The sequence below is a fragment of the Panthera tigris genome, chromosome E1 (assembly GCF_018350195.1).
Source record: "Panthera tigris isolate Pti1 chromosome E1, P.tigris_Pti1_mat1.1, whole genome shotgun sequence".
NCBI classification, from domain to species: domain Eukaryota; kingdom Metazoa; phylum Chordata; class Mammalia; order Carnivora; family Felidae; genus Panthera; species Panthera tigris.
In genome coordinates, this window is record NC_056673.1 from 16967316 (window position 1) to 16993148 (window position 25833).

At 38.4% G+C, this 25833-nt stretch overlaps 1 protein-coding gene and 1 non-coding gene across 8 annotated transcripts in view; both read left to right on the top strand.

Annotated features, from left to right (window-relative positions):
• SSH2 (slingshot protein phosphatase 2) overlaps positions 1 to 25833 on the top strand; it is a 254643-nt gene that overhangs the window by 171520 nt on the left and 57290 nt on the right. For all 7 annotated transcript variants that reach the window (XM_042966620.1, XM_042966619.1, XM_042966621.1 and 4 more), the window contains 2 exons: positions 16211 to 16314; positions 19446 to 19510. In XM_042966620.1, the coding sequence (XP_042822554.1) occupies positions 16211 to 16314; positions 19446 to 19510 (169 nt within the window). The remainder of the gene's footprint in view (positions 1 to 16210; positions 16315 to 19445; positions 19511 to 25833) is intronic.
• On the top strand, positions 23450 to 23530 carry LOC122233862. Its single transcript, XR_006211587.1, has one exon. It is a non-coding gene; the product is annotated as a small nucleolar RNA U2-19 (small nucleolar RNA).

The window sequence follows — 25833 nt, forward strand, 5'->3', positions numbered from 1 at the left end:
AACAAATTTGTATAAACCTACAGATTATTAGCGACATTGTCATGTTAACAGTAAGTAGAGCTTTTATAGGACCTAGAAGAAGCTCCTGTGCCTGAACAAGAGGTGTCTAAAATCTTTTGCAGTCAACTTGCCCAGAAGGCAAATGTAGGACAGTAACCCATACAACCCACCCAACTTCTCAGAAAAGAGAAGTTCAAGACAGAACATTACATAGAACTTTGTAAGAACTTTGCAAGTAAGTTGAAAGTTCTTTTGTTGAGAAGTCCCCCACTCACATCAGGCATGATGGAAGGCTGCAAACAAGAGCAAGTAAGGCAGCTTTTCCCTGTGGTCTGTGTTGCAGACATATGGGCTTAGGCACTTCCTACATGAACAGCAGAGAAGAGGTTTCACACAGTGATTTTCCTCCTTTATTATCCTCCGAAGTATACTTGAGTCTTCAGCATCATCCCTGTTATCATTTTCCGATCACATTTATTAAACATTCTGTACGTGATGTTAGACTGGGCAGTACGTAAAGCAAGTGCAAACGCACTCTCCTTTCGTTGCCTGGCACGAAAAAGCAAACGCTGTAGACCTAGGAGTATTCATCTCACTAAACAGAATAAAGTTTAACTTACACGAAAGCAAGGCAGTAGAACAGATGAACGTATTTATTATCTTTGCTTTTACATGAATTTTTTCATACATAATAAGTGTTTTTATTTGGAGTTGGAACAAGAAAGGAGGAGTGGGGCATCTTGCTTCCCGCTCAGATTTTTACATAGACTCTGCCTTATCTCTCCTACCACAGAGTTAGGCAACCACTGCAAAGAGCTGAGTGGCACTGCTAACAGAGAACCTCAGTCACTTGAGTAGAGACATGGGCAGCTTGAGTCCTCTTTGTTTCAGTAGGAGACATCGCTGATGGTAAAGCATTTTGGGCAGAGAGGTGGCTCATAAATGAGGAACTTAGTCTAAGAAACCATGTGTTTCTCAGCCCTCAGGGTTCTAATTGTTGGTTTCTTCACAGCTCACTTTCTCTCAGGCCCCACCCCTCACTTTGGAGAACTTGTTGACAACAGCTTTACTTTTTCAAGTCTTGCACAAAGGCAGATGTCTCTGAAAATGCAGCTTACGCAAAACATCTGTGTGCTTGACTCTGTTCCCACGGTGTGTTTTCCTGTACTGTTAGGCTTTTTTTTTTTTTTTTTTTTGTCCTTTTAAAAAAAAAAAAATGAAAACCCAGTGTAACAACATCGTTAAAGAGAAATTTGCAAAACAGAAAACTATCACCCACAATGCCACCTTCCTTTGCTAATAGCCATTTCCATTCCTGCCATATTACTTTCCCATTCTTCACATGCATAGCTTTTTGCCTGATTATGTCCTTTTTCTTAAGCAGAAGTTCAGGTACTTTGTTATACAGTCACTTCCCTATTTTCTTCCTGATTCTAGCCTCATTTGGTTTTTGGTCTTGAGTTACCAAAAGGGCATTGCAACTTTATCACTACTTTGTCAGTGAGTTCTAGTTTTTATTTTCCTTTCATAGACCCAAGTATTCTAGTTTTTAGAGTATGGCTGAGACCCAACCTTTATTTTTAAAAGTAAGACATTTATGTGTAGGATTTTTAATTTCGTTAACACTTAAAAACTGGTATTTTAAATTACATTGATTTTTCAAGGCACGTTACTAGGCCCACTCCAGAACAGCCTTATTTAGAAAAAAAAGTGTCTATAATGTAGAACTGTTGATTTGCTGCATTAAATATACTTATTAAAGTTTTAAGATATGCATGTAAAGGTAGAAATAGAATATATATTATTTTTTACCCTAATAAAGTGCACTCTCCTTTCATTGCCTGACACGAAAAGCAAATAGTGTAGACCTAGGAGTATTCATCTCACTAAACAGAATAAAGTTTAACATACACGAATAGATAAAAGATAATATGCAAGAAAATAGATAAAAGAAAATATATAAGAAAAATCAAGTAAATAGAAAACACAGATTAGTCCACAGTCAGTATTTACAGCAAATATAAATAAACTTACCAGTTCATACAGCCAAAAAAAAAATGTCTATATCTTTTGTCCCGTATGTGTTACAAGCCTCAACTCTCCCAGTACCTCACTAGTCTTGTTTGGTAGCCATGCTTCACTTGTAACCTTATCATGAGCCATCTGTACATCTCCCCCTTTGTTCTCTAATGGTGAGTGAGGCCATATCCATGTCTCTCATTATTCTTCCTTTCTTTTTTGATGAAAAAGAATGAAATGGGCCATATCTTCTTGTTTTGGTAAAATAGAATATCTTCAGCCACCTTCCTTTTAGAAACTGTGTGTCCTGTGCTTAGATGTTTAAAGGATGAATCTCTGGGGTGTGTAGGGTCCTCTGATGATGACTAAGCAAGTCTGCCAAACTCAGATAGAGCCATGCCAGCTGTCTGCTACCATGTGAAAAAATGAAAGACGCTCTTTAGGATTGCAGCTTTCCTTAGAGTCATTGTACAAAAATTTTGCCTTTGACAGTTAAAATCATTTCCTTTTGTTGTTTACGTTTTCCTATGTCTTGAGTTGCCATTTGTGAGTTTTTAGGACCTAGCTCAACAGAACCTAAAACCATTCTAGGTATGGGATTGTACAGCAATGTCTTCTACACTGGAGCAAATATGTGACTTTTTTTTGCAAGATTTTTATTTTTGAGTAATCTCTACACTCAACGTGGGGCTCAAACTCACACCCCCAAGATCAAGAGCCACATGCTCCACTGACTGAACCAGTCAGGTGCCCTGAAAATATGTGATGTTTTAACTTTTTTTTTTCTTTAAAACACATATGAAACTTTTTTTAAAAAGTTTTTTAAGTTAAAAAACTTTTTTTAAGTTTACTTATTTTGAGAGGGAGACAAAGAGCAAGCATAAGCAGGAGAGGGGCAGAGAGAGGCAGAGAGAGGGAGAATCCCAAGTCCACGCTGTCAGCGCAGAGCCCCATGTGGGGCTCGATCTCATGAACTGAGAGATCATGACCTGAGCCAAGATCAAGAGTGTGACACTTAACCAACTGAGCCACCCAAGGGCCCTGTAAACACATATGAAATTTAAATTTACTCTTGGATCAGTTTGATTGGAATTTTTTTTTTTTTTTTATCCAAATCCTAACTAAAATGCTTGGATTTTCATTGCTTCACATGGCACTCTAGAGTGTTGCAAAATACTACTGTATGATCTCTTTGTCTCTAGCTCTCTGATTTCTTATGAATAGTGTTTGGAAAATAGGGAAGAAAGTGCTTTGGGTCACTGCTTCTTCATAAATTTATCTAAAATGTGCATTTAGCAAATTTGAAAAATAAACATTACATCAGGCATCAAGAAAGTTCAATAAATTAAATTTTCAAGAAACCAGTGGAGTAAACTTTTCATCTGTACTGGTGGTACAAGTCTACAATGAGTCAGTAATGATTAAGAAGGAAGAGAGTAGGAAGCAAGGAACACTGGAATTGGTTAAAAACTGAGCTATTTAAGGCCTGAGACTGCCACTTGCTTTCTCTTTTTCCTTTGGCAATTCCTTAAATTGCCCTTTGAACTTTGCCTTTAGCTAATTTTCTTTTCTCTTCCTTCTCCTCTTCCTCCATCATCATCACTATTTTACAAAAGTTCGCTGTTTTTGTTAAGTGTCAGAACCTAAGCAGTGGCAACCCTGTTCCTCCTGGATTTCATTGTGCATCAGTACAGGGCCAAGGGGATCTGTAATATGCATCAAAACAGTTATGAGAATAAGGGTTTGCCCAAGGACTATAAAAAGACAGTAAGGTGATGGTAAAGAAAACCAGGCAGAAGATATTCAACATACCTTGCCATGCCTTTCTCTATTCCCCTTTTTTTGATATTTAAGAATTAGTATTTTGGGGGTGCCTGGGTGGCTCAGTGGGTTGAGCTTCCGACTTCAGCTCAGGTCATGATCTCACGGTCTGTGAGTTCGAGCCCCGCTTTGGGCTCTGTGCTGACAGCTCAGAGCCTGGAAGCCTGCTTCAGGTTCTGTGTCTCCCTCTCTCTCTGACCCTCCCCCGTTCATGCTCTGTCTCTCTCTGTCTCAAAAATAAATAAAAATTTTTTAAAAATAATAAAAAAAAAGAATTTGTATTTTTGATATTTAAGAATTAGCATTTTGAGGGACTTTTTTAAGAATACTAGTTAGCAAATTATTTCATTTTCTTAGCCTAGTAAGGTAGAAAACAACTCTAGGAGAAATGATTTGATAAGGAAAATTGACAGACTAGTGTTTTACAAACTGTATTAAATGTCTATGGCCAGTGAGTTTTGAAAATTACTTCTAAGACTACATACAATAATGTAGCACTGAACTGACTCATATAGAAAGAAAGAAAAGAAAAGAAAAAAGAACAGACAGATGGACAAGACCAGACCAGACCCTGAGTTTTCTGATATTTGAGAATTCTCCTTTAGAGAGTAAAGATACCCTGGTGGGTAGGGTACACAAAGTTCAAACTGCTAAAGAAGCCATGGAATGGAATTAAAAAAAAAAAAAAAGAAAGAAATAGGCCTAAATTTTTATTCCTGCTCTATCATACTGATTGTGTAATTGGTAAGTTTAGACAAGTTACTCTCATCTCTCTCATCTATGTTTCTTTATGAAATGGGAAGAATGCCTTCCTTTCATAGAGGTGTTGTGAGATAGTGATATGAAGCACTAGACATCATGTCTGACACAGGGTGGGTATTCAATAAATGATAATTACAACATCCTTCTTAAGCTTGTTTGATAGTGCTCAGAACCAACACCTAACCACTTCTACCACCATGACACAATTCCCAAAGAGAACATTTTGATGGATATATCATTGTACCAGATTGCAAGTTTTCACAAATAAAAGTATGTGAAATACTTGTAAAGCTATTGGCATTATTATCAACAAAAAGCTATCCAGTAGACAGCTGATTGTACAGGTTTAGGGCTCTGATGATGGATCTGAGCTCCAGAACCATTGTGGAAGTTGTAGCAGCCAGCTTTTGTGATGGTTCCCATTGATGCTTGACTTCCAGTGTTTACATCCCTATGTAGTCTCATCCTATGTTAAATAAGGATGACCTTATTTAAATAAGGGACACCTGGGCGCTCAGTCAGTTAAGCGTCCAAATTCTCCAACTTTGGCCTACATCATGAGCTCACCATTCCCGAGTTTGAGCGCTGTGGCAGGTTTTGTGCTCACAGCTCAGAGCCTGAAGCCTGTTTCAGATTCTGTGTCTCCCTCTGTCTCTCTGCCCCTCCCCCACTCATGCTCCGTCTCTCTCAAAAATAAACATTAAAAAAATATTTTTAAATAAGGTTGACCTGTATAATAGTATGTTGCAGAAATTATGGTGAACTTCCAAGATTAAGTCCTAAAACCTTGCACTCCTGCCTTGTTCTCTCTGGGGTCACTCTGGGGAAGAACAGCTGCCATGTCACAAGAGTTCTCAAGTAGGACAGTGCAGAAGTATACATAGCAGAGAACTGAGGCCTCCTGTCGATAGCCATCTGAGGGAGCCATTTTGTTTATTTTAATTTTTATCTTTTTTATTTTGTTCTTCAAATTTTTATTTAAATTCTTGTTAGTGAACTTACAGTGCAATGTTGGTTTCAGAAGTAGAATTCAGTAGTTCATCACTTACATACAACACCCAGTGCTCATCATAACAAGTGTTCTCCTTAATACCCATTATCTATCCAGCCCATCGCTCACCCAACCTCCCTCCATCAATCCTCAGTTTGTTCTCTTCTCATTAAGAATCTCTTATGGTTTGTTTCCCTCTCTTCCCCCCCCCAATATGTTCAGCTGTTTTGTTTCTTAAATTCGACATATGAGTGAAATCATAATGGTATTTGTCTTTCTCTGACTTGTTTCGCTTAGCTTAATACACTATAGTTCCATCCACATCATTGCAAATGGGAAGATTTCATTCTTTTTAATGACTGAATAATACTCCATTACACACACACACACACACACACACACACACACACACACACATACACACACCACATCTTTATCCATTCATCAGTCGATGGATATTTGGGCTCTTTCCCTAGCAGATTCCCTTTGAATCTGTGTTTTTTTTTTATTTTTTAATGTTTATTTTTGAGAGAGCGAGTGTGAGGGTCAAAGAGAGAGGGAGACACAATCCAAAGCAGGCCCCAGGCTCCAAGCTGTCAGCACAGAGCCCGATGCAGGGCTCGAACCCACGAACTGAGTTCATGACCTGAGCCAAAGTCAGATACTTAACTGACAGCCACCCAGGTGCCCCTCAGATCTGTATTTTTGTATCTTTGGGGTAAATACCTAGTAATGCAATTGCCAAATCTACAGTAGTTCTTTCTATTTTTAACTTTTTGAGGAACCGCCATACTGTTTTCTAGAGTGGCTGCACTAGTTTGCATTCCCACCAACAGGGCAAGAGAGTTCCCCTTTCTCCATATACTGAGGGAGCCTTTTTAGAAGCAGATCTTTCAGCCCTAGTCAGGGCTTCAGATGTCTGCTGCATCCTGATAAGACACTCTGAGCCAGAACCACCCCTCTAAGTTGCTCCTGAATTCCTAACCCACAGAAACTGTGAGATAATGAATGTTCTTTATTGTTTTAAGCTTCTACATTTTAGAGTAATTTGTTATTCAGCAATAGATAAGTAGTCAGAAGTCATCTGTATATAGGACAGAATGGCCATGAGTGTGGTGAAGAGAGTAAACACATGAGAGTCATAAGAGAGGGGATTGTAGACGAGAAGTGGGAGTTTTGTTTCTGAAGTTAAGTCCATCAAGATCTGATGCCTTACTGGGAGCCTGGGTGGCTCAGTTGATTAAGCATCTGACTTCACCTCAGGTCATGAGCTCACACATTGTGAGTTTGAGCCCCGCATCAGGCTCTTTGCTGTCCACAGAGATCCTCTGTCTCCCTCTCTCTCTGCCCTTCCCCCTCTTGTGCTGTCTCCCTCCCTCCCCTCCCTCTCTCCCTCTCTCTCTTTCTCTCTCTCTCTCTTTCAAAAATAAATACATTTTAAATAAATAAGTGAAAAGAGAGATGATTGAGTTAGATTAAATAAAAGATGGTGACAAGGGTGTCAGAAGGTGACAGCAGCAAAGAATAGAAGATGACCTGAGCCTCCTTTGCATTAGAGCGAAAGAGAAATCTGAAAACAGGGTTGGACATTTGGCCAAGTGCTTAAGAGCCAGCTTGCATTCCTTCTGCAGGTGTGTTTTAAATACCTGGAAAGGCATTTGTTGAATCATGCAGATGAAATTATTTTTCAAATGCTGAACAGTTTTTCTGAGTTACTATCATTTTGTTTTATCTATTCCCACCAACTATTTTAAATTTGGTCCCAAGTGATATTGGTCATATCTTGGTAACCAGTACACCTGGCAATTTGAATACTGAGAAAGAACTGTTCAGGTCATTTACTTTTTGGTCCAAACAGCTTTTAAAACTTAACCTTTTTAGAAAAAAAAAGTATTTAAGCCTAGAGTTTAGAGCCACAGGACCGAGGAGCTTTGATAATTCGGCCTGTAAAGGGAATGGGCTCCTTTGAGCTGAGGCAGTTTTCTCCTCTCCTTAGAGGAGGACCTTCTCGAGAATAAGACTCCCACTCATATATGGACTTTATTGTATTGAGGTATGTTCCCTCTAAACCCACTTTATTGATATTTTTTATCGTGAAGAGATGGTGAATTTTGTCATATGCTTTTTCTGCATCTGTTGAGATGATCATACAGTTTTTACCCATCATTTTGTTAATGTGATGTATCACATTGATTTGCAGATGTTGAACCATCCTGGAATAAATCCCACTTGATCATGGTGAATGATCCCCTTAATGTGTTGTTGAATTCAGTTTGCCAGTATTTTGTTGAGGATTTTTGCATCAATGTTCACTGGGGATATTGGCCTGTAGTTATCTCTTTTTGTAATGTCTCCATCTGGTTTTGGTATCAGGGTAATGTTGGCCTCCTAGAGTAAATTTAGAAGCTTACCTTCCTCTGCTGTGTTTTGGAATAGTTTGAGAAAATAGGCATTAACTCTTTAAATGTTTTGTAGAATTCACCTGTGAAACCATCTGGTCCTGGACTTAATGTTTGTTGGAAGTGTTTTGATTACTAATTCAGTTTTGTTACTAGTAATTGGTCTGTTAAGATTTTCTATTTCTCCCTGGTTCAGTCTGGGAAGATTGTGTGTTTCTAGGAATTTACCCATTTCTTCTAGGCTTTCCAATTTGTTGGCACATAGTTTTTCATACTAGTTTCATATAATCCTCTTCTTTATATTTCTGTGGTGTTGGTTGTTACTTCCTCTCTTTCATTTCTGATTTATTGAGTCCTCCCTCTTTTTCTTTTGCATCCACTTCTTTTGTCAAGTAGTCTTTCTTGCCCTCCTTCCTAGGTCCCATAGTCTTTGTTTTTGGCATCTTGTTTTTGATATTTTTAAAGCAATGTTTAATAGTCAACAAACTTACTAAACAAAAAAGAAAAGAAACAACTTTAAGAAACAGCATGAAAATATTTGCCTCATGGGAATATGTCTAAGCTTTTCCTCACTCGAACCTCAACTTTGTCTTCAGGATGCTGTGAAAAATAGAACAAATATCACACCAGGCTTTGCAGTAAAATCCTGTCTTTGTTCTCTTTAGATGAACTGACCAGATGTGTTTTTAACTGCTGGTTGCTTCAAATTATTAGATCCACAACATGTAGGAACATCGAACTCCGGATAAAGGGTTAAAGTGCTGCCCAGGGTGTCAGATGACATGGGGCCTAGTTTAGGTTCCAGTACTAACTAGCTGTGTGACTTGCAACAAGTCACTAAATTCTTTTTTTCTTTTTAATTTTTCTAATGTTTATTTATTTTTGAGAGAGAGAGTGCGAGCAGGGGAGGAACAGAGAGAGAGAGGGAGACACAGAATCCGAAGTAGGCTCCAGGCTATCAGCACAAAGCCCGACATGGGGCTCGAACCCACGAACCGTGAGATCATGACCTGAGCTGAAGTCGGATGCTTAAGCAACTGAGCCACCCAGGCATCCCAGTCATTAAATTCTTTGAACTTCAATTGATATATCAGATTCTCTGTTGCAAGCTCAGAAATTAATTTTAACTATCTTAACCAAAATTTTTGTTTGAAGGAGGTCAGAGCTCACCATATGGACAGGGAGGCTTAGAGAACAGGCAGGAGCCAAAGGCATTAAAGGAAGGCCAGGGAGTAGTAGTCTGGTCTATACCTTGCCATTCTCCCCGTAGTGAATGTGACCATTCCCCACTATTCTTGCTCCCTTGGGTCACTTGCCTAAGATCCAGGGAGAATTTCCAACTCGCCAAGCCTAAACCACATGCCAGGTTCCTGCAAGCCCCTTACAGTTCCAGAGCTAGAGGCCACCAAGACCATGCACATTTGGAGACTAGAGTGAGATTAGGAAGGAAGATCTATTTCCAGACAGCCAAAAATAACAGATGTCAATTTAGATGTACTCCAGTCTACAGAACTTAGAAGGTTGAGTTGTGTGGTCAGTGGCAAAATTATTGATCCTATGTTATGTTTCTGTCTGAACATTTCTGAGATGCACATGTTTGAGGCAAAATGGAATTGTTACAAGATCTTACCAAGTAAGTGAACATTCAAAATGAACAAAATAAAAGGAATTTTCTGGGTTTGTTTCTTCTCCCGTTTATGATTTATAGGGAAAAGACCAGGAGGATAGTCCTGAAGGAATTTGTTCTCAGTCTTAAACAAACAGACCCTTTCTTTTCTTCTTAGATTGTGGAAAAGTAGGAAAAAGGTAAAACAAATAGCTGCATCTGAGGGTAGTTGTGTTGGATATTGTGCAAGAGAGTTTAAGTGGAAGATTAGCTGGAACTAAAATGATCTGATGGTTATAGTTAATGAGTAAGAACAGGAGTCCTAAGTTCTTCTTCACCTTGCCAATAATTGGTCTACAAATGTACCCAACCTCTACTTGTCTGCTGATGAGAGAAATAATCCTGCTGCCTGCATTCATAGGCATGTGTCTGGAATTTATGCCTTGGGGGGAGAGGGTTCCAACAGATAGTGATTGCTGTCCTAATACTATCATTTGAACATATGGCCATGTATGGTGGGGGTGGGGATGGGATTGGGAAATGTTTAATTACAGAGAAGACTACATATGATATTTGGATTTAAGACTTTCTCCCATTGTAGTGTAGTCCCTAAATTCCTTGAGGATTACAGAATCAAACTTTTTCTCAACTGCCTAGAAGTATGCTTTGACTTTTTGCAGCCATGTTTCAACATGAAAGCACAATGACTTTTTCCTTCCTGTTTTTGGATTTAGCCAAACTTTTGAGGAGGCAGTGGGAGCTCTGTAGTTTTTGGTAGCTCTTTGGTTTTTGACCTCTCGTCTGATATTTGAAACTTTTTATTATGAAATTTCCTTTCTGTTTGATAATGGTCATACTAAACAGAGACATGAATTCCTTTCCACCTAAGAAACTTATAGAAGCTACCCTACTGCCCTGAATCTGAAAATTAAACAACTTTAAAATAAGCGGAGAACACTTATCAGGAAAGGCAGAATATTAGGGTAGAATATATTTGAAACTTTCCAGTAGATGAATCTTCCTCAAGACAAAAATATAACAGTTTAGATTATGTGTATTTTAATTTTATGTAAATGCTAACCATCTCACTTTGTGCAATTTATAGGTAAAATATAATTTACCTTTAAATTTTAGCGTTATACAGACATACCAAACATTACAAACACTATAAACATGAAAATCTCCTTCCTTCATTTTAATGTTGAAATACAAGTATTACATCCACTTTCTGAAACCCAATTTCCCATTGTAAATAATCCAGTTCTTCGTGTGTATTGTATATAAAACAGAAGAATATGTGTCCAGCTGATATCCTGCAATTTGGCCAGGTGTGTTGCTTTGTTTTGCTTCCTTGGCCTTTCTCCTGGTCATGGATGATCGCCCTGGCCACATTCTTCAGAAATCATTCCAACCTTAGAAGAGTTAAGTATTTTCTTCCATTAGTTGACCTTTTTCTCTATACTTTGCCTGAAAATTAACTGCCAGTTAACAAATTTCATGCTTTAAGAAGTGACTTTGATCAGGAGGTAGTGGTATGGAGTGCTTCCCAAATCTGTTTAAAGCAGAATAGTCTTTCCTACATTTTCGAGACTTTTGAAATGCTACTGCCATTCCCAACAGAAGTTAGAGTTCTCTTCTCTACTGTCCATCCCATTTGGATTCATCTCTCTCAGCCAGATGTTCTTGATTCCCCTCAGTATGGTCTTTCTGCTCCTGGCCTTGATAAGGGAAACAAAAAAGGCATGAGAAGAGTTGAGATCTGGATTTATTTCAGTCTTTTCTTTCACTCCTGTACTCTATTTTAAATTCTATTCTGTTGAAAACTCTGTGGGAAAACATTATATTTCATCCTACATAATATCGTAAAACTAGAACAGCCTAGTGGAGAGAGTAGTAATTCAGAGCATGAACTTCCAAGTGAAATCTTGGTTTGAATTCTTGCTCTGAGTATTACTAGCTGTGTGATCTTGGGCAAATAACTTAGAATCTCTTGAGTCCATCAGTCTCTTACATGTAAATTAGGGGTAAAAAATAGTACCTACTTCATAGAGTTGTTATGAAGATTAAATGAAATAATGTCCCATGCTTAGCTTAGTGCCTTGCACACACACTAGGCTTCTAGTCACATTAGTTATTATTAGCTATTCGTGTCTAACTAGGAATGATCTTCTCTTTGTTGAGCAAGTGAAGAATAGATGAACTTCAACTGTGTTCTGATAGACTGGAGAACTTCATGGTCACTCTGTTAGAAACATGATACTGTGTCATTTTCTTATCAAGCACCTAATCACTTCCTAATCACAATCCGTCTTTAGATTGAGAGAGTGGTATTCTCTTTTCTTGTGTTTTCCTTAATATAGAGGTTCTGGAGTCCTTTTGGGTTTGTGTTTACCTTAGGCATCTGTAATTACCTATGGATGGCTCCGTAAGATTTATTGGAGAAGTCCTGTGTCTGGTCCAGAATTGGTCAACTCAGAAAATGTGTAAATGGTTTCACCTGCCTGTCTAAATTTTTAAGTAGAAATGAACTCTATGTTGATTGAATCTTCAGGAAGCTTTTCAAAAAGAGCAATGAATTTCTTGCTGTTGTAGCAAAATAAGCTTTTACCTTACACTGAAGTACCTGTGATTAAATTTACATATAATTTTATTCATATGTAAATAAGGCATTTAATTTTCAAGTTGAATTTGAACCACCTAAATCCTGTTGGTTGTGAATTTTATTTTTTCACTTCTGTGCCATCATACTGCCATCCCGTCTTTGATAGCACTTACAGAGCTTTGACTTTTGTTCAGTGATGATAAAGGATTTTCGTAATCATCCACACTTTTATTCCGGATCTCCAGTGACCAACAATATATGCCACTTTTGTGTTAACTGGGGAGTCACAATCTGGGACCACAGCATAAAGAGGATTGACTGTACCATCCAGCACGTGTGTGTCTGCCATGACTCTCTGGGATTCTGTGCTGCACCTGGTATGGTAGTCTCCTGGCCCAGCTGTTTCTGCTCTGCATTTTGTTCTGAAAAGTTCATTGAGATTTGTGTAAATGATTTAAATAGAAAAGCATCTTTTCTCTTATACTAGATGTAAGTTTGACTCCTGGTCTTTCTTTTATTTTATAATAAGGAATTTTCCAAGTAGCTTTGAATTAACCAAGGGCCCTTGCCCCTACCCCAACCCTCCCCTAGTGAAAAGCACTACCTACATTTAAAAAAATTTTTTTAATGTTTATTTTTGAGAGAGAAAGAGATAGAGCACGAGCAGGGGAGGGGTAGAGAGAGAGGGAGATGCAGAATCCAGAGCAGGCTCTGCACTGTCAGCACAGAGCCTGACCTGGGACTCAAACTCACAAACGGTGAGATCATGACCTGAGCCCAAGTCGGACGCTCAACCAACTGAGCCACCCAGGTGCCCATCACTACCTACATTTTAAAGAGCACACTTAGATTTGCTTTAAAGCATAAGCAGCAATAAATGTATCAAACGAGGAAGTTAGTTCTTAGATTAGTTTTGTCAAAGAGAAACTACCTCTGTCTCAAAAGGAACAACTGAAATATGCTTTGTTGTTTTAAGCTCTCTACATATACTTCTTTTGAAGATACTGAAACCACTTTGTTTACTGGAAACCAAAGTGCCCACACCTGTAACTTTGTCTGGGTTAGGTAGAATATTAGCCTATATTTTTAAAATACTTTCATTTGATAAAGCAGACTTGCTGTGTTGGCAGAAGTGTGAATTTCATTTCCTGTCTGTGGTGTACCCCACTCATCCTGTCACTCAAGACATTTTGTTTTAGGTTGTTCCCGTAATGTGAGTGAAACAGAGTGACCCACAGCAGGGTGACATGTGCATGCCACGAATGTAACAAGAGACAAGACTTGTGCAATAGACCACAAGAGCGCAACACTTTATTTAAAGATGGAAACAAAACAAAATAAAGGCAGTCCCTCCTAGCCAGCATGCAGATTTTTTTTAAAGTGGCATCTGTGGATTCTTCTGTTTGTTTTTAGAAGACATGTTCCAATCTATTTAGCAAGTTAGCTCAAAAGTTTATCAGCTTCATGCCACTTAATTAAAGAATAAAACTGAGTCAACAAGTGACATTATAAAGGTGATTTAATTGTTTGCCAATTAATTTATCGTCAAACATTTGTAGTTACAATCCATTAATTTGCCAAATCTGTTGAGTTCTGTAACAATTATTTTTTGCATGTGAAATTACAGAATTTCTGTGTTCTTGTCCTAAATTATAGTTCCTGCTGCAATGACAGGACAGATAAAACAGTGTGGAAAAAACCCTGAGATGAACTCATTCATTTGTCAAATATCTATTGAACATCTAATGTGTGCTTGACACTATTTCCAATGTTGAGGATATAGTGCTGAGCAAAATAAAATCCTTGCTCTTCATTGAGCTTATATTCTGTCATAAGGAGATAACCACATTAAGTATACAAAGTAAGTAAATGTAATTTTAGTATATGATACATAAATATCCTGAAGGAAATAAAACAACAGGACAGAGTATGATTGGGATAGGTGAGAGGTGATCTATTTGGAGCTGTGACTTAAATAGCGGCAGGGCAAGAGAAATGTGTCCCAAGTAGAAAACAAAAAGCACAAAGACCCTGAGAAGGGGCCTAAAATATAGAAGAAACAAAAGAGACCAGTGCAGCCAGACCACAGTGAACAAAAGGGGAGATAGTGCAAAATTAGAGAAGCAGTGTATTATTGGATGTTACAGGGCCTTGAAGTCTGAAGACTTCAGCTTTTATTTGTTCAGTACAAAGGGGAAGCCATTGGAGAGTTTTAAGGAGGGAAGTGGCATTATGTGATATATATGTGTATTTTATATACGTAAAATCACTCTGGTTACTCTTTGGTAAGTGGATAGCAGTGGTGCAGAAGTGGTTGCAGACAGACCAGTTAAGAAATTTTTTGCTGATAGAATGTCTGGGATTTAGTTTCACTTCAGGGACCAGGTGAATAGAGTAAGGATGTAGAAGAAACATCTACATCTACATCTAAGGATGTAGAAGATTGGCCTTCAGTTAAAGCTGAAATGATGAGAACATGGGGGTTCATTATATTATGCCCTTAATTTTCCATAATAAAAAGCTAAAAAAAAAAAACTTTAATAGTGGTCTAAATGAAAAATGATGGTGCTATGGACATTGTCAAAGTGGTAATGGAGACAAGTGGGCAGATTCAAGATATATTTGAAAGTAAAACCCCTAGGTCTTACTGATGGATTAGGATACATATTGTTACAGGGAAAAAGAGAAACCAAGGATGACTGCTAAGTATTTGGCCCAAACAGTTTGGGTGGATGAGAATAGGGATCAGGTTTGCAGGGACGCAAGAGCTTTGTTTTGGCAATGCAAATTTGCGATGCCAGTTGGATTTCCAAGTGGAAATGTTGAGTAGGGAGTGTAATTCACAATACATTACCTAACTCTGCATAACATGCTTATAAGCAAACTTGGAACCCTCCGTTCTGAATTTTGCCATTAGTGTTTTAAAAGTTCTATTAGACCTTTTCAGATTTGTGGGTAACGTTAAAAGTCTTAGTCTGTTGATATGAAATAGTTTGGATATATTTTGTTTTCTGTGGATATTCACTAGTAATTATATTACTGCTATCCTGAGTAGTAATTCTCCACCTCCGTTGAACTGTCATTTACATGAAGGATGGTGTTGACCTGGCCAGCTCCATAGGTTAAACACATTTCCTGTGCCTTACTCCTTTCAGGCATATGGGAATACAAGTCTGTAAAAGTAAAATCTTGAGTAACACTTTAGTGTGGTGTATGTGTATTTTTTTTAAGTTTTTTTTTTTAAGTTTTTTATTTACTTATTTTGAGAGAGAGGGAGCAGGGAGGGGCAGAGAGAGGGAGAAAAGAAGGAGAAAATCCCAAGCAGGCTCCACACTGCCAGTGTGGAGCCCGATGTGAGGCTCGAACCCACGAACCGTGAGATCATGACCTGAGCTGAAATCAAGAGTCAGACACTTAACTAACTGAACCACCCAGGCGCCCCAGTGTAGGTGTATTTTAAACAAACAAACAAAAAATAATAAATTTTTTTGGCAAACTTTGAGCCTGTTAAAGTATTATACTTTACATCTGATTAGGACACTAATCAAACACTTATTGGTAATCATAGATCTAATAACAATACCTAATATTTGTTAAGGGTACCACTGTAAGAAACTGTATTTATATTGGCTCCTCATGACAGCTTTGTTTTTACAGATATGGAAATTTAGGGCCCCCAAAATTCACTCAGGTAAGAAGTAGCAGAGCCAGGATTTAAACCCAGGCAATCTGGCACCAGAGCCTTCACCCTCTTTTTTGTTTCCAGAGCCTTCACTCTTAACTACTACCATGTAATATGTAGAGAATATTGTAAGTTATGTTTCAGAAAAATTGTCTAGAGTAGAAATGACTTTGCAAATAATCAAGGTCTCTTTTGATTTTATTTTTACTTCATCCCTTGAAATTGGGACTTTGGAAGATGGGAGAGAGAACAATCCCAAAATGGATCTCCATCATACTCTGATTTCCTTCCTTAAATAATTCGTTTTGTTTTGACTTCTTCCTGACAGCATCAGCGAGAGCTTTCTAACTGTCAAAGGTGCTGCCCTTTTTCTACCACGGGGAAATGGCTCATCCACACCAAGAATCAGCCACAGACGCAACAAGCATGCAGGTAAAGTTCCATGTATACCATTCCTTTCTTGGTTTCTTAGCCTTTTTTTTGTTCTACAAGGCTGACTACCCCATTCCCATTTCTCCAACAGTTTTGTAATAGTGAAAGAAAGAATTGTACTGTGCTATAATCACTTTTCCTTCATTCTCACTATTTTTCTGGCACTTAGCAGAATGCCTTATATATGTAGTAGGTATTCAGTAAATTTTTGTTGGACAAATACTAAGGTACAAAAATACTCTAATGAATTTTTCTATGATTTAGCAATGAAGGTTCCCAGTAGAATATACTCAGTTTGCTTACTGGCAGTACTTTTCACTGCTAACAAACCTGAACTTCCACATACCCAGCTCACATAAGAAGCCTTACAGTGGGGATAGGGCTCCCTGACTTTTGCCTGACCTTCAAAGAAGCCATCTGGATCTTGGGGCCAGTGGCACTTAGAGTAGGGACTTAGGCCCACTATTGCCCAGAAATGGTTCTCTTCTACAAGTTCTCCATCCTAAAAATCCTTTCCTCAGGCTATTTGTCCTGATAGAACAGAAGAAATCTTAATTTTTAAAAAGCCTCAGCTGCTTAACTCAGTTGTAACATGAAACTTAAGTCACTCTTCATTGTTTATTCCTAACACTTTGTCTTCTCCCCACACTGGTTCTTTTTTTTTTTTTTAAACACTTTTAGTGAGATATAATTCACATACCATATAATTCACTCTATTTACTCATTTAAAGTATACATTCAGTGATTTTTTTTCATATATACAGAGTTGTGCAACCATCGCTCTAATTTTAGAATGTTTTCATCACCTCCAAAAGAAACCCAGTTATCCATTAGCAGTCATTCCCTATATTCCCCACCTTCCCTGCCAATCCTAAACAACCACTGATCTACTTTCTCTGTATATAGATCTGCCTGTTCTGGGTGTTCCATATAAGTGTAATTATATAAACGCTCTTTGGAGACAGGCTCCTTTCACTTAGCATAATGTTTTCAAGGGTCATTTATATTAATTTTTTTTAGTGCTTATTTATTTTTGAGAGGGAGAGACAGAGTGTGAGCAGGGGAGGGGCAGAGAGAGAGAGGGAGACACAGAATCCAAAGCAGACTGAGCTGTCAGCACAGAGCCCAAAATGGGGCTCAAATTCACAAACCATGAGATCATGACCTGAGCCAAAGTTGGATGCTTAACCGGACTGAGCCACCCAGGTGCCCAGGGGTCATTTACATTATACTGTGTATCACTACTTTATTCCTTTTTATGACCAAATAATATTCTAGTGTATGGATATACTATATTTTATTTTTCCATTCACCAGTTGATAGACAGTTGAGTTGTTTCCATTTTTGGCTGTGATGAGTAATGCCACTATGAATATATATGTATAAGCTCTTATGTGGACATGTTTTAATTTCTCTTGGTTTTATACCTATGAGCCCATATTGGTTCTTACACATGAGACTTAGATTGTGTCTCTGGGTTTGAAATGTAGCAGAACAGACCTGGCCAAACATAATGACTCTGTTTTTTAATTTTGAAAGTTAAAAGATTCTGCCATAATGGAATTGGTCAGAAGCCAGCACTGAAATAGGGGTGGGGTGGGAGTGAGGCAAGAAAACTATTCTTTAAGAAAAGGAAAGAAAAAGGAAAGTCTTTGAGACTTGCCGACCTTTATTTATTTATTTATTTATTTATTTATTTATTTATTTAGAGAGAGAGAGAGAGAGAGAGAGAGAGCATGAGAGGGACAGAGGGAGAGAAAGAGAGAATCTTAAGCAGGCTTCATGCCTGGTGCAGAACCTGACACAGGGCTCGATCCCATGACTGTGAGACCATGACCTAAGCCAAAGTCACGAGTCAGACACTTAACCAACCAAGCCACCTAGTTGCCCCAGACTTGCTGACCTTTTAGACAAATACCTGTTTGCTAACCTACTTTTTCCTTCTTCCCCCTCACCACTTCTTGCATATATCAGTATTTCATCTCATAGTTAAGAGTTGAAGTTAACCTGGAAGAAAATTTTGTATGCAGATTTCAAGATGAATGTGAGAACATCAGAATCTTTAGACTCTTAAAAAAGAGACAGATCTGGATGGGCACAAATGAAGTTTTTTGTTCTCTGATTGTCATTATTTATAACAGTACATTATCGGGGCGCCTGGGTAGCTCAGTCGGTTAAGCGGCCGACTTCGGCTCAGGTCATGATCTCACGGTTCGTGAGTTCGAGCCCCGCGTCAGGCTCTGCGCTGACAGCTCAGAGCCTGGAGCCTGTTTCAGATTCTGTGCCTCCCTCTCTCTCTCTGACCCTCCCCCGTTCATGCTCTGTCTCTGTCTCAAAAATAAATAAACGTTAAAAAAAAACAAATTAAAAAAAAAACAGTATGTTATCTAATTATCTTCTAGCGAAAGCCTCAGGTTTTCTAATACTTTAATACAAAAAAAATTCAACTTAGTTTTATAGAATGTATAGGAACAAGTATGTTTTCAAATACTGATTGGCCGTGTTAAAGTACCTAATAATAGGTTCAGTGGAATATATATTTCTTGGGATCTGCTATATTTAATGAGAACTCTTATTTTAATATCAGCCACTAATATGGAAATCATTAACTATTGATATTATTTTATGGGAAATCTAAAAATCTTCTTAGGTTAAATGCAACAGAAGATTTACAGGAATAAGAATGGCAAAATGGCTAGCTTTTTTTAAAGTTAGGGATAATTCTAACCTCAGTCACACACCTCATTTTCAGGATTCCTTCCTTGCTACCTTCAGTGTGCCTGAGAGCACAGCCAGTGGTGTCTGTGCCCGGACATATATCACTGTTGCTCTTTTCAGCACCCACTGCAGTACAGAACAGAGGTTGCTCTCAAGTGCACTTTCCGTTGGACAGACACAAAGCAAATTTTAATATAGTACAGGCTAAAAGTAAATGTATAGAGATGCAGTCTGCCATTCTGTCTTTTCACTTAAAAAGAAGTTAATCATATTAAGACATTCACTTAATTTCTAATTACAGTCCTTGAGTGACCCAGAACTTTCTTTTACGCAGGTTATTAAGGTAGAAGGAATCCTCTCTGTTGACATTACAATAAGGAATAATTATTGTTTTGTTTTACCAATTTAACCAGGTGATCTCCAACAGCATCTCCAAGCAATGTTCATATTACTGCGCCCAGAAGACAACATCAGGCTGGTAAGTTAGTGTTATCATTACAACTCTTCCTCAAAAGACTTTCTAAGATAGCAAACATTAAACAGTCATTTTTGTGTACCAGCAGAGTGCTGGGAACTATGTGGAACAAAAAAAAGAATAACATGTCTGCACTACCAGCAAGTTTAGAATATAATTGGGGATAGGAGTTAAGGTGAAATGATGCAAAATAATTTGATGAGTCAGAGCTGTTGATAAGCACCAGTTTGTGAGTTATTGACCATAACAACTGAATTTCAGAAGAAAGAATACTTGGAGACTTGGCTTAGTTAGAAAGGTTTTTATGTAGGGGTGCCCAGGTGGTTCACTTGGTTAAGTGTCTAACTCTTGATTTCGGCTCAGGCCATGATCTCATGGTTGTAAGATCAAGCCCCACGTCAGGCTCTGTGCTGGGCGTGGAGCCTGCTTGGGATTCTCTCTCTCTCCTCTCTCTGCCCCTTCCCTGGCTGTGCTTGCTCTCACTCACTCTCTCGCTCACTCTCAAATAATTAAACATTTTAAAAAAAGGGGGGGTTACATATACAGTAAAGCTGGGTCTTGAATGATGATGGATTTACATTAGCAGAAAAGAAGACAGTCCTTCTAGATGAGGACATGACAAAGCAAAAGCACACGTGTTAAGAAGGGACAAGGAGAGAGTAAAAGGACCAGGGATTTGTGCTGGTCTCTGAGTCAGGAGACCTGGGCTTCGGCTGTTACTAATCATATGATGTTGGACAAGTTACTTAGTTTGTTTGAGTCCATCTCCTTTCTGCCTCTCACAGTTAAGAGGACCAAGTAGACATGAAAGCGTATTGCTGCCTAAATCTGGGGATTATTGTTACTATAAGGAAGATAAAATACCAGAAAAAAGGCAGGCAAATAGGACCTTAATGCTCCATACTAGAGGTCTCAAATTGGCAGATATGTTTTGTTTGGACCACAGGGGTAGTGTTTTTGACTCCAAGCCAGAATTTTAAAGTTGAATGATTTCACATAAAAATCAATACTTGAAGCTTGTCCTCAAAAATCTAAAAATCTGGCAACACTGGAACCTTATTCTCACATGACAAAACTTGCTAGACCTGGAGGAGCAGGCATTGGTATGGCCCAGGCTCTTAATTTACCATAATCCCCACATATCCTCTGGTCTTCTAGGCACTGAAGCCAGGTATCTCCATTTGTCATCATATCTTCACCGTTTTCTTGTAGTGTAGAACTTTAATTCAAGTAGGAAAACAAAAATGGGATGAGTATGTTTCTTTAAGAAAAGTGAAGAGCATTTTTACCCATTTAGTTTTCATGTGGCCTCCTTCTCTCATTTACATTCCCTATCTGACTGTCTAGATTAATACTTGGAGGTAGTACCTCAGTAAGCAGTAATGAAACATTACAGGGTTCTGAGCAAGGAATTCGATGGAACAGCTATAGTATTTGAGAGGGGTGCCTGGCTGGCTCAGTCAGTAAAGCATCTGACTCTTGATCTCTGGGTTTTGAGTTTGAGCCCTACATTGGGTGTAGAGATTACATCTAAAAGAGAGAGAAAGAGAGAGAGAAAGATTCCTCAGAATCTAATACAGAATAGTGGGGTGGAGGAAGCCATTTAAGTCATGGGGGACCACTAAGCAGTTATTGCAGTAATCCAAGCATGTGATGATGGGCCTTTCTAGGTTGGGTGGTAACTTGGAAAGTGGGTTTCTACTGGCACGTTCAGTTCAAATAGTTGATCTCTGCTGTCTGAACGGGGAGAGAGATAATAAGTAGAATACAAGAGTAAATGGAAAATTGATGATCAGGTCTCTGAACTCTCTAGTGATTAACTGATTTTTCATTCACTTATTTGTTCTGTGTTTAAATTAGGTCATTTTGTCCTCTCAGATGCTACCTCTGTCACCTTAAAATGACCACCAATTTTTTTGAGAAACTTCCTTTGAAATTGAAAGAATATGAAATAAATCCTTACATCATTATTTTATGTCCTAATCTGAAAATCACATCATACATTTATGTAAATCCTGTCTATATTTTTATATACTTCTATCTTAACACTTATTTATAATTGAACAAAGTGGGGTACAGCTCTTACAGCAAAAATGCTCTAAAGCGGGGGCACCTGGGTGGCTCAGTCAGTTAAGCGTCCAACCTCGGCTCAGGTCATGGTCTCGTGGTTTGTGAGTTCAAGCCCTACATCAGGCTTGTGCTGACGGCTCAGAGCCTGGAGCCTGCTTCGGATTCTGTGTTTCCTTCTGTCTCTGCCCCTCCCCGACTTGTGCTCTGTCTCTCTCTATCAAAAATAAATAAATGTAAAAACAAATTTTTTTTAGATGCTTGAAAGCAGATACTCAAACCTTGGAGCCCATCAGAATCACCTGCAAAGCTTTGTTGAACTGCCATTTGCTGGACTCCACAATGTTTGATTTGGGAAGGGGTAGGCAGTGATAATTTGCATTTTTAACAAGTTTTCGAGTGATGTTGTTGCTGCTGATCCAGGAGTCACACTTTGAGAACACCTCCTCTAGAACCCATAATAATGGTCACTTGCACGTACTAGATGTCCATTAGATATATTTGTTTATAGTTTCCAAAACTTGTGTGGTTTGGTAGAGCTAAAGTTGAGGTCTGTCATCACTTACTTTATCTTTTTCTCTTTGATAACCTTCTGGAGTTTAGAATGTACCTCTAAATGTTAAAATAATTTTAACCACAGGAGAGCATTAAGGAAGCAGTTAAGAAGGCAGAGTTGGCAATTAACTGTTTTTCTTCCCCTGCTAAAATGTGCAACTTCAGCTGCTTTACATTTATAAAATACAAATTCAGAAAATGTAACTGATGCCTCTGAATTAATTCAGTTTAAATGACCAGCCATTTTACAGTTGTTTTGAATTGTTACAAACACATAGTCATTATGTTTCAGATTATTGAGTGAGTCATCTTCAAGAAAATGAGTGAATACATTGTGTGACTTTGGACAAATTAGCACTTTTCTAACTGAAAGGAGCATTTGTAGACTCAAAGCAAGGCCTTTTGTTTTGAGTTAAATTTGGAATGCTAAAATTCTCATCCTGGGACTTGTACATAAGGTTAAAAGTTTGATAGTCAACTGAAAGCCCTGCCTTTATTTTTTCAGTAACCAAACAACAAATAGAGGCACCAAATCCCACATTTTGCTTTAGCATTGAAAGTAAGAGTGAACCAGTTTTTCCTTCAGGGAAGCTCTGCATTCCAAATACAGTCTCAAGCATTAACTTCAGTACTTAGGAAAACTGTAGCTGATAAAATAAAGACAGTGGGTTTTTTGGTATTCTTGCACATTATCAAAGACCCATTTAACATAAAATGGACTGGAACGGGGGGTGCCTGGGGGGCTCAGTTAAGTGTCTGCCTTGGGCTTAAGTTGTGATCTCACATTTGTGGGTTCAAGCCCCACATCAGGCTCTGTGCCGACAGCTCAGAGCCTGGAGCCTGCTTCGGATTCCGTGTCTCCTCCTCTCTCTACCCCTCTCCTGCTCACACTCTGTGTGTCTCTCTGTCTCTCAATAATAAATAAACGTTAAAAAAAAAAAAAACAGACTGGGAAATAAAAAACTTTCTTAACATTTGAAGTTCAGTGTTCTTTACTAGAGGTAAGGTGCTCATAAGATACAGGGAGATGTTTTTTAGTACTTTCACTTTGTAGAAGAGTTTAAGAAAATAAGGAGTTTTTTGGTTTTGTTTTTTATAGTTCATTGATAGTTGCTCAGAATGAAAATGGGTTTATTTTTTCTAAATACAAAAGTTTTAAAAATCATACAAACAGAAAGGTATAAGGAAGAAAGTAAAAATCACTTTGTATCTTACACTCTGAAAAAACAATTCTTAGTAATTTGGATAAGCATCCTTCCAGTCTTATGTGTATATATAAAAGTATGTGTCAGATTCTCTGACTCTGCTCTTGCTGAAGTGGATCAATGATAAAAATAGCCAAATCTGAGTATCAGAAAACCTACTAGTCTCCCTGATGTGTGATCTTGGTTTCAGCTTAGGTCATGATCTCACAGTTTGTGAGTTTGAGCCCCGAGTCAGGCTCTGCACTGGCAGCACGGAGCCTGCTTGGGATTCATTCGTTCTCATTCTCTCTCTCTCTCTCTCTCTCTCTCGCTCTCGCTCTCACTCTCGCTCTCTCTGCCCCTCCCCTGCTCATGCTGTCTCTCTCTCTCTCTCTCTCTTTCTCAAAACAAATACATTTGAAAAAAAAGTGACAGTGAATAACTGACAACTTGCTCATGGATGAATGAAATTAGGGGAAATGTGTGTATATGAAAGGCTAATCAGTTTTGAGTAACGAAAAGGTTTTACTACTGACCTGTATAACTATGAAGGTTTCGGGGGGCCCTAGGTGGCTCAGTCAGCTAAGCATCTGACTCATGATCTCACGATTCATGAGTTCGAGCCCTGCATCAGGCTCCATGCTGACAGTATGAAGCCTGCTTGGGATTCTCTCCTCCCCACCTCTCTCTGCCCCTCCCTTGTGCATGTGCGCGCGCTCTCTCTCTCTCTCTCTCTCTCTCTCAAAATAAATAAAAGAAAGAAAACTATTAAAAAACCAAACAAACAGGGGCGCCTGGGTGGCGCAGTCGGTTAAGCGTCCGACTTCAGCCAGGTCACGATCTCGCGGTCCGTGAGTTCGAGCCCCGCGTCAGGCTCTGGGCTGATGGCTCGGAGCCTGGAGCCTGTTTCCGATTCTGTGTCTCCCTCTCTCTCTGCCCCTCCCCTGTTCATGCTCTGTCTCTCTCTGTCCCAAAAATAAATTAAAAAAAAAAATTTAATAAAAAACAAACAAACAAACAAACAAACAATGAAGGCTTCTTACACTTGATCTGAGCTTAGAATTAAAAGGAAAAGAGAGGGGTGCCTGGGTGGCTCAGTTGGCTAAGCATCTCACTTCAGCTCAGGTCATGATCTCATGGTTTGTGAGTTGGAGCCCTGCAGCAGGCTCTGTGCTAACATCTTGGAGCCTGGAGCCTGCTTCAGAGTCTGTGTCTCCCTCTCTCTCTGCCCCTCCCCCTCTTGCACTCTGTCTCCCTCTCTCTCAAAAATAAATAAATATTAAAAAATAATAATAATAAAAGGGGAAAAGAGTATATGTCAAAGCACCTTTTTTTTTTTTTTTTTTTTTTTTTTTTTTTTTTTTTTTTTACAAAAATGAGATAAGGGGCTCCTTGGGTGGCTCACTCTGTCAAGCATCCAACTCTTGATTTCAACTCAGGTCCTGATCTCAGTTTGTGAGATTGAGCCCTGCATTGGGCTCTGTGTTGTCAGTGCCAAGCCTGCTTGGGATTCTCTCTCTGCTCCTTCTCTGCTTGCGTTCTTTCTCTCTCAAAATCAGTAAATAAACATTTTTAAAGATGAAATAGAAAAAATATAAATGCTGTCTTATAACCTGCTTTCTTCACACTTTATTATAGATATCTTTCCGTGTCAGCAAATAAATCTGTTTTTAATGGCTACAAAGAATATAATACATAGATTTTTTTAATTGAAGAATTTCATAGAGATAGACTGAAGGAATAAAATCCTGAGACTCCCTCAAGCTCTGTTTCTTTTGAAAACAATGTTCTTTAGTTTATTAGTATCACATCTGAAGTCTATTTTAATTTTATATATTGACTTTGCTTTGTTCTTTTGGCTAGAATTTAATATTTACATACTTTTGAAACCTTTCTCTCTGATGGATTGGGTGAGCTGCCTGTCTAGACATTGGGACTTTATAATGTGGCTTCCTTGAGGATAAACATTGCATGCAGTGGCATGATGTAAGACTCTTAGTAAAAAGAAATTAAAGGCAAAGGTGCAGTATAAGCTTAAGGAATAGTATTTCTTGATGTTGGATGATACTGAAGACAGAAGTTATTTTACCAGGTGGTGTTTGTGAACTGCTTATAATGAGATTAAAAATTTAAATTAGTTACTGAGAGAAATTTTAACATCATTCTTTGATAGATGAGCTTTGCAAACAGGTTGAGTTCTTATCTCTCAGAAATAAAGCAGAGGCAGGTGACTTCTCAGACCTACCCCAGTCCTCAGATTGCTGAATCCAGTTCACCTGAAACTTGTAACAAGATTTCAACTTTAGGCAATAAATGGACTTTCTTGGAATAATTTTCTCAGTTGCTATTATTGCCAAGTTTTGAAATTTAAAATATTGTTTTGGCTGGACAATTAGAATAAATTTCAGTGGTATTCTTTTCAGTGAGAACTTTAGTTGATCAAATGCATCTGAATTGTTGTCTTATTCTAGTCATCTATTCCATGTAAATGTTGGAAACTAAGGAAATGCGCGAATTACT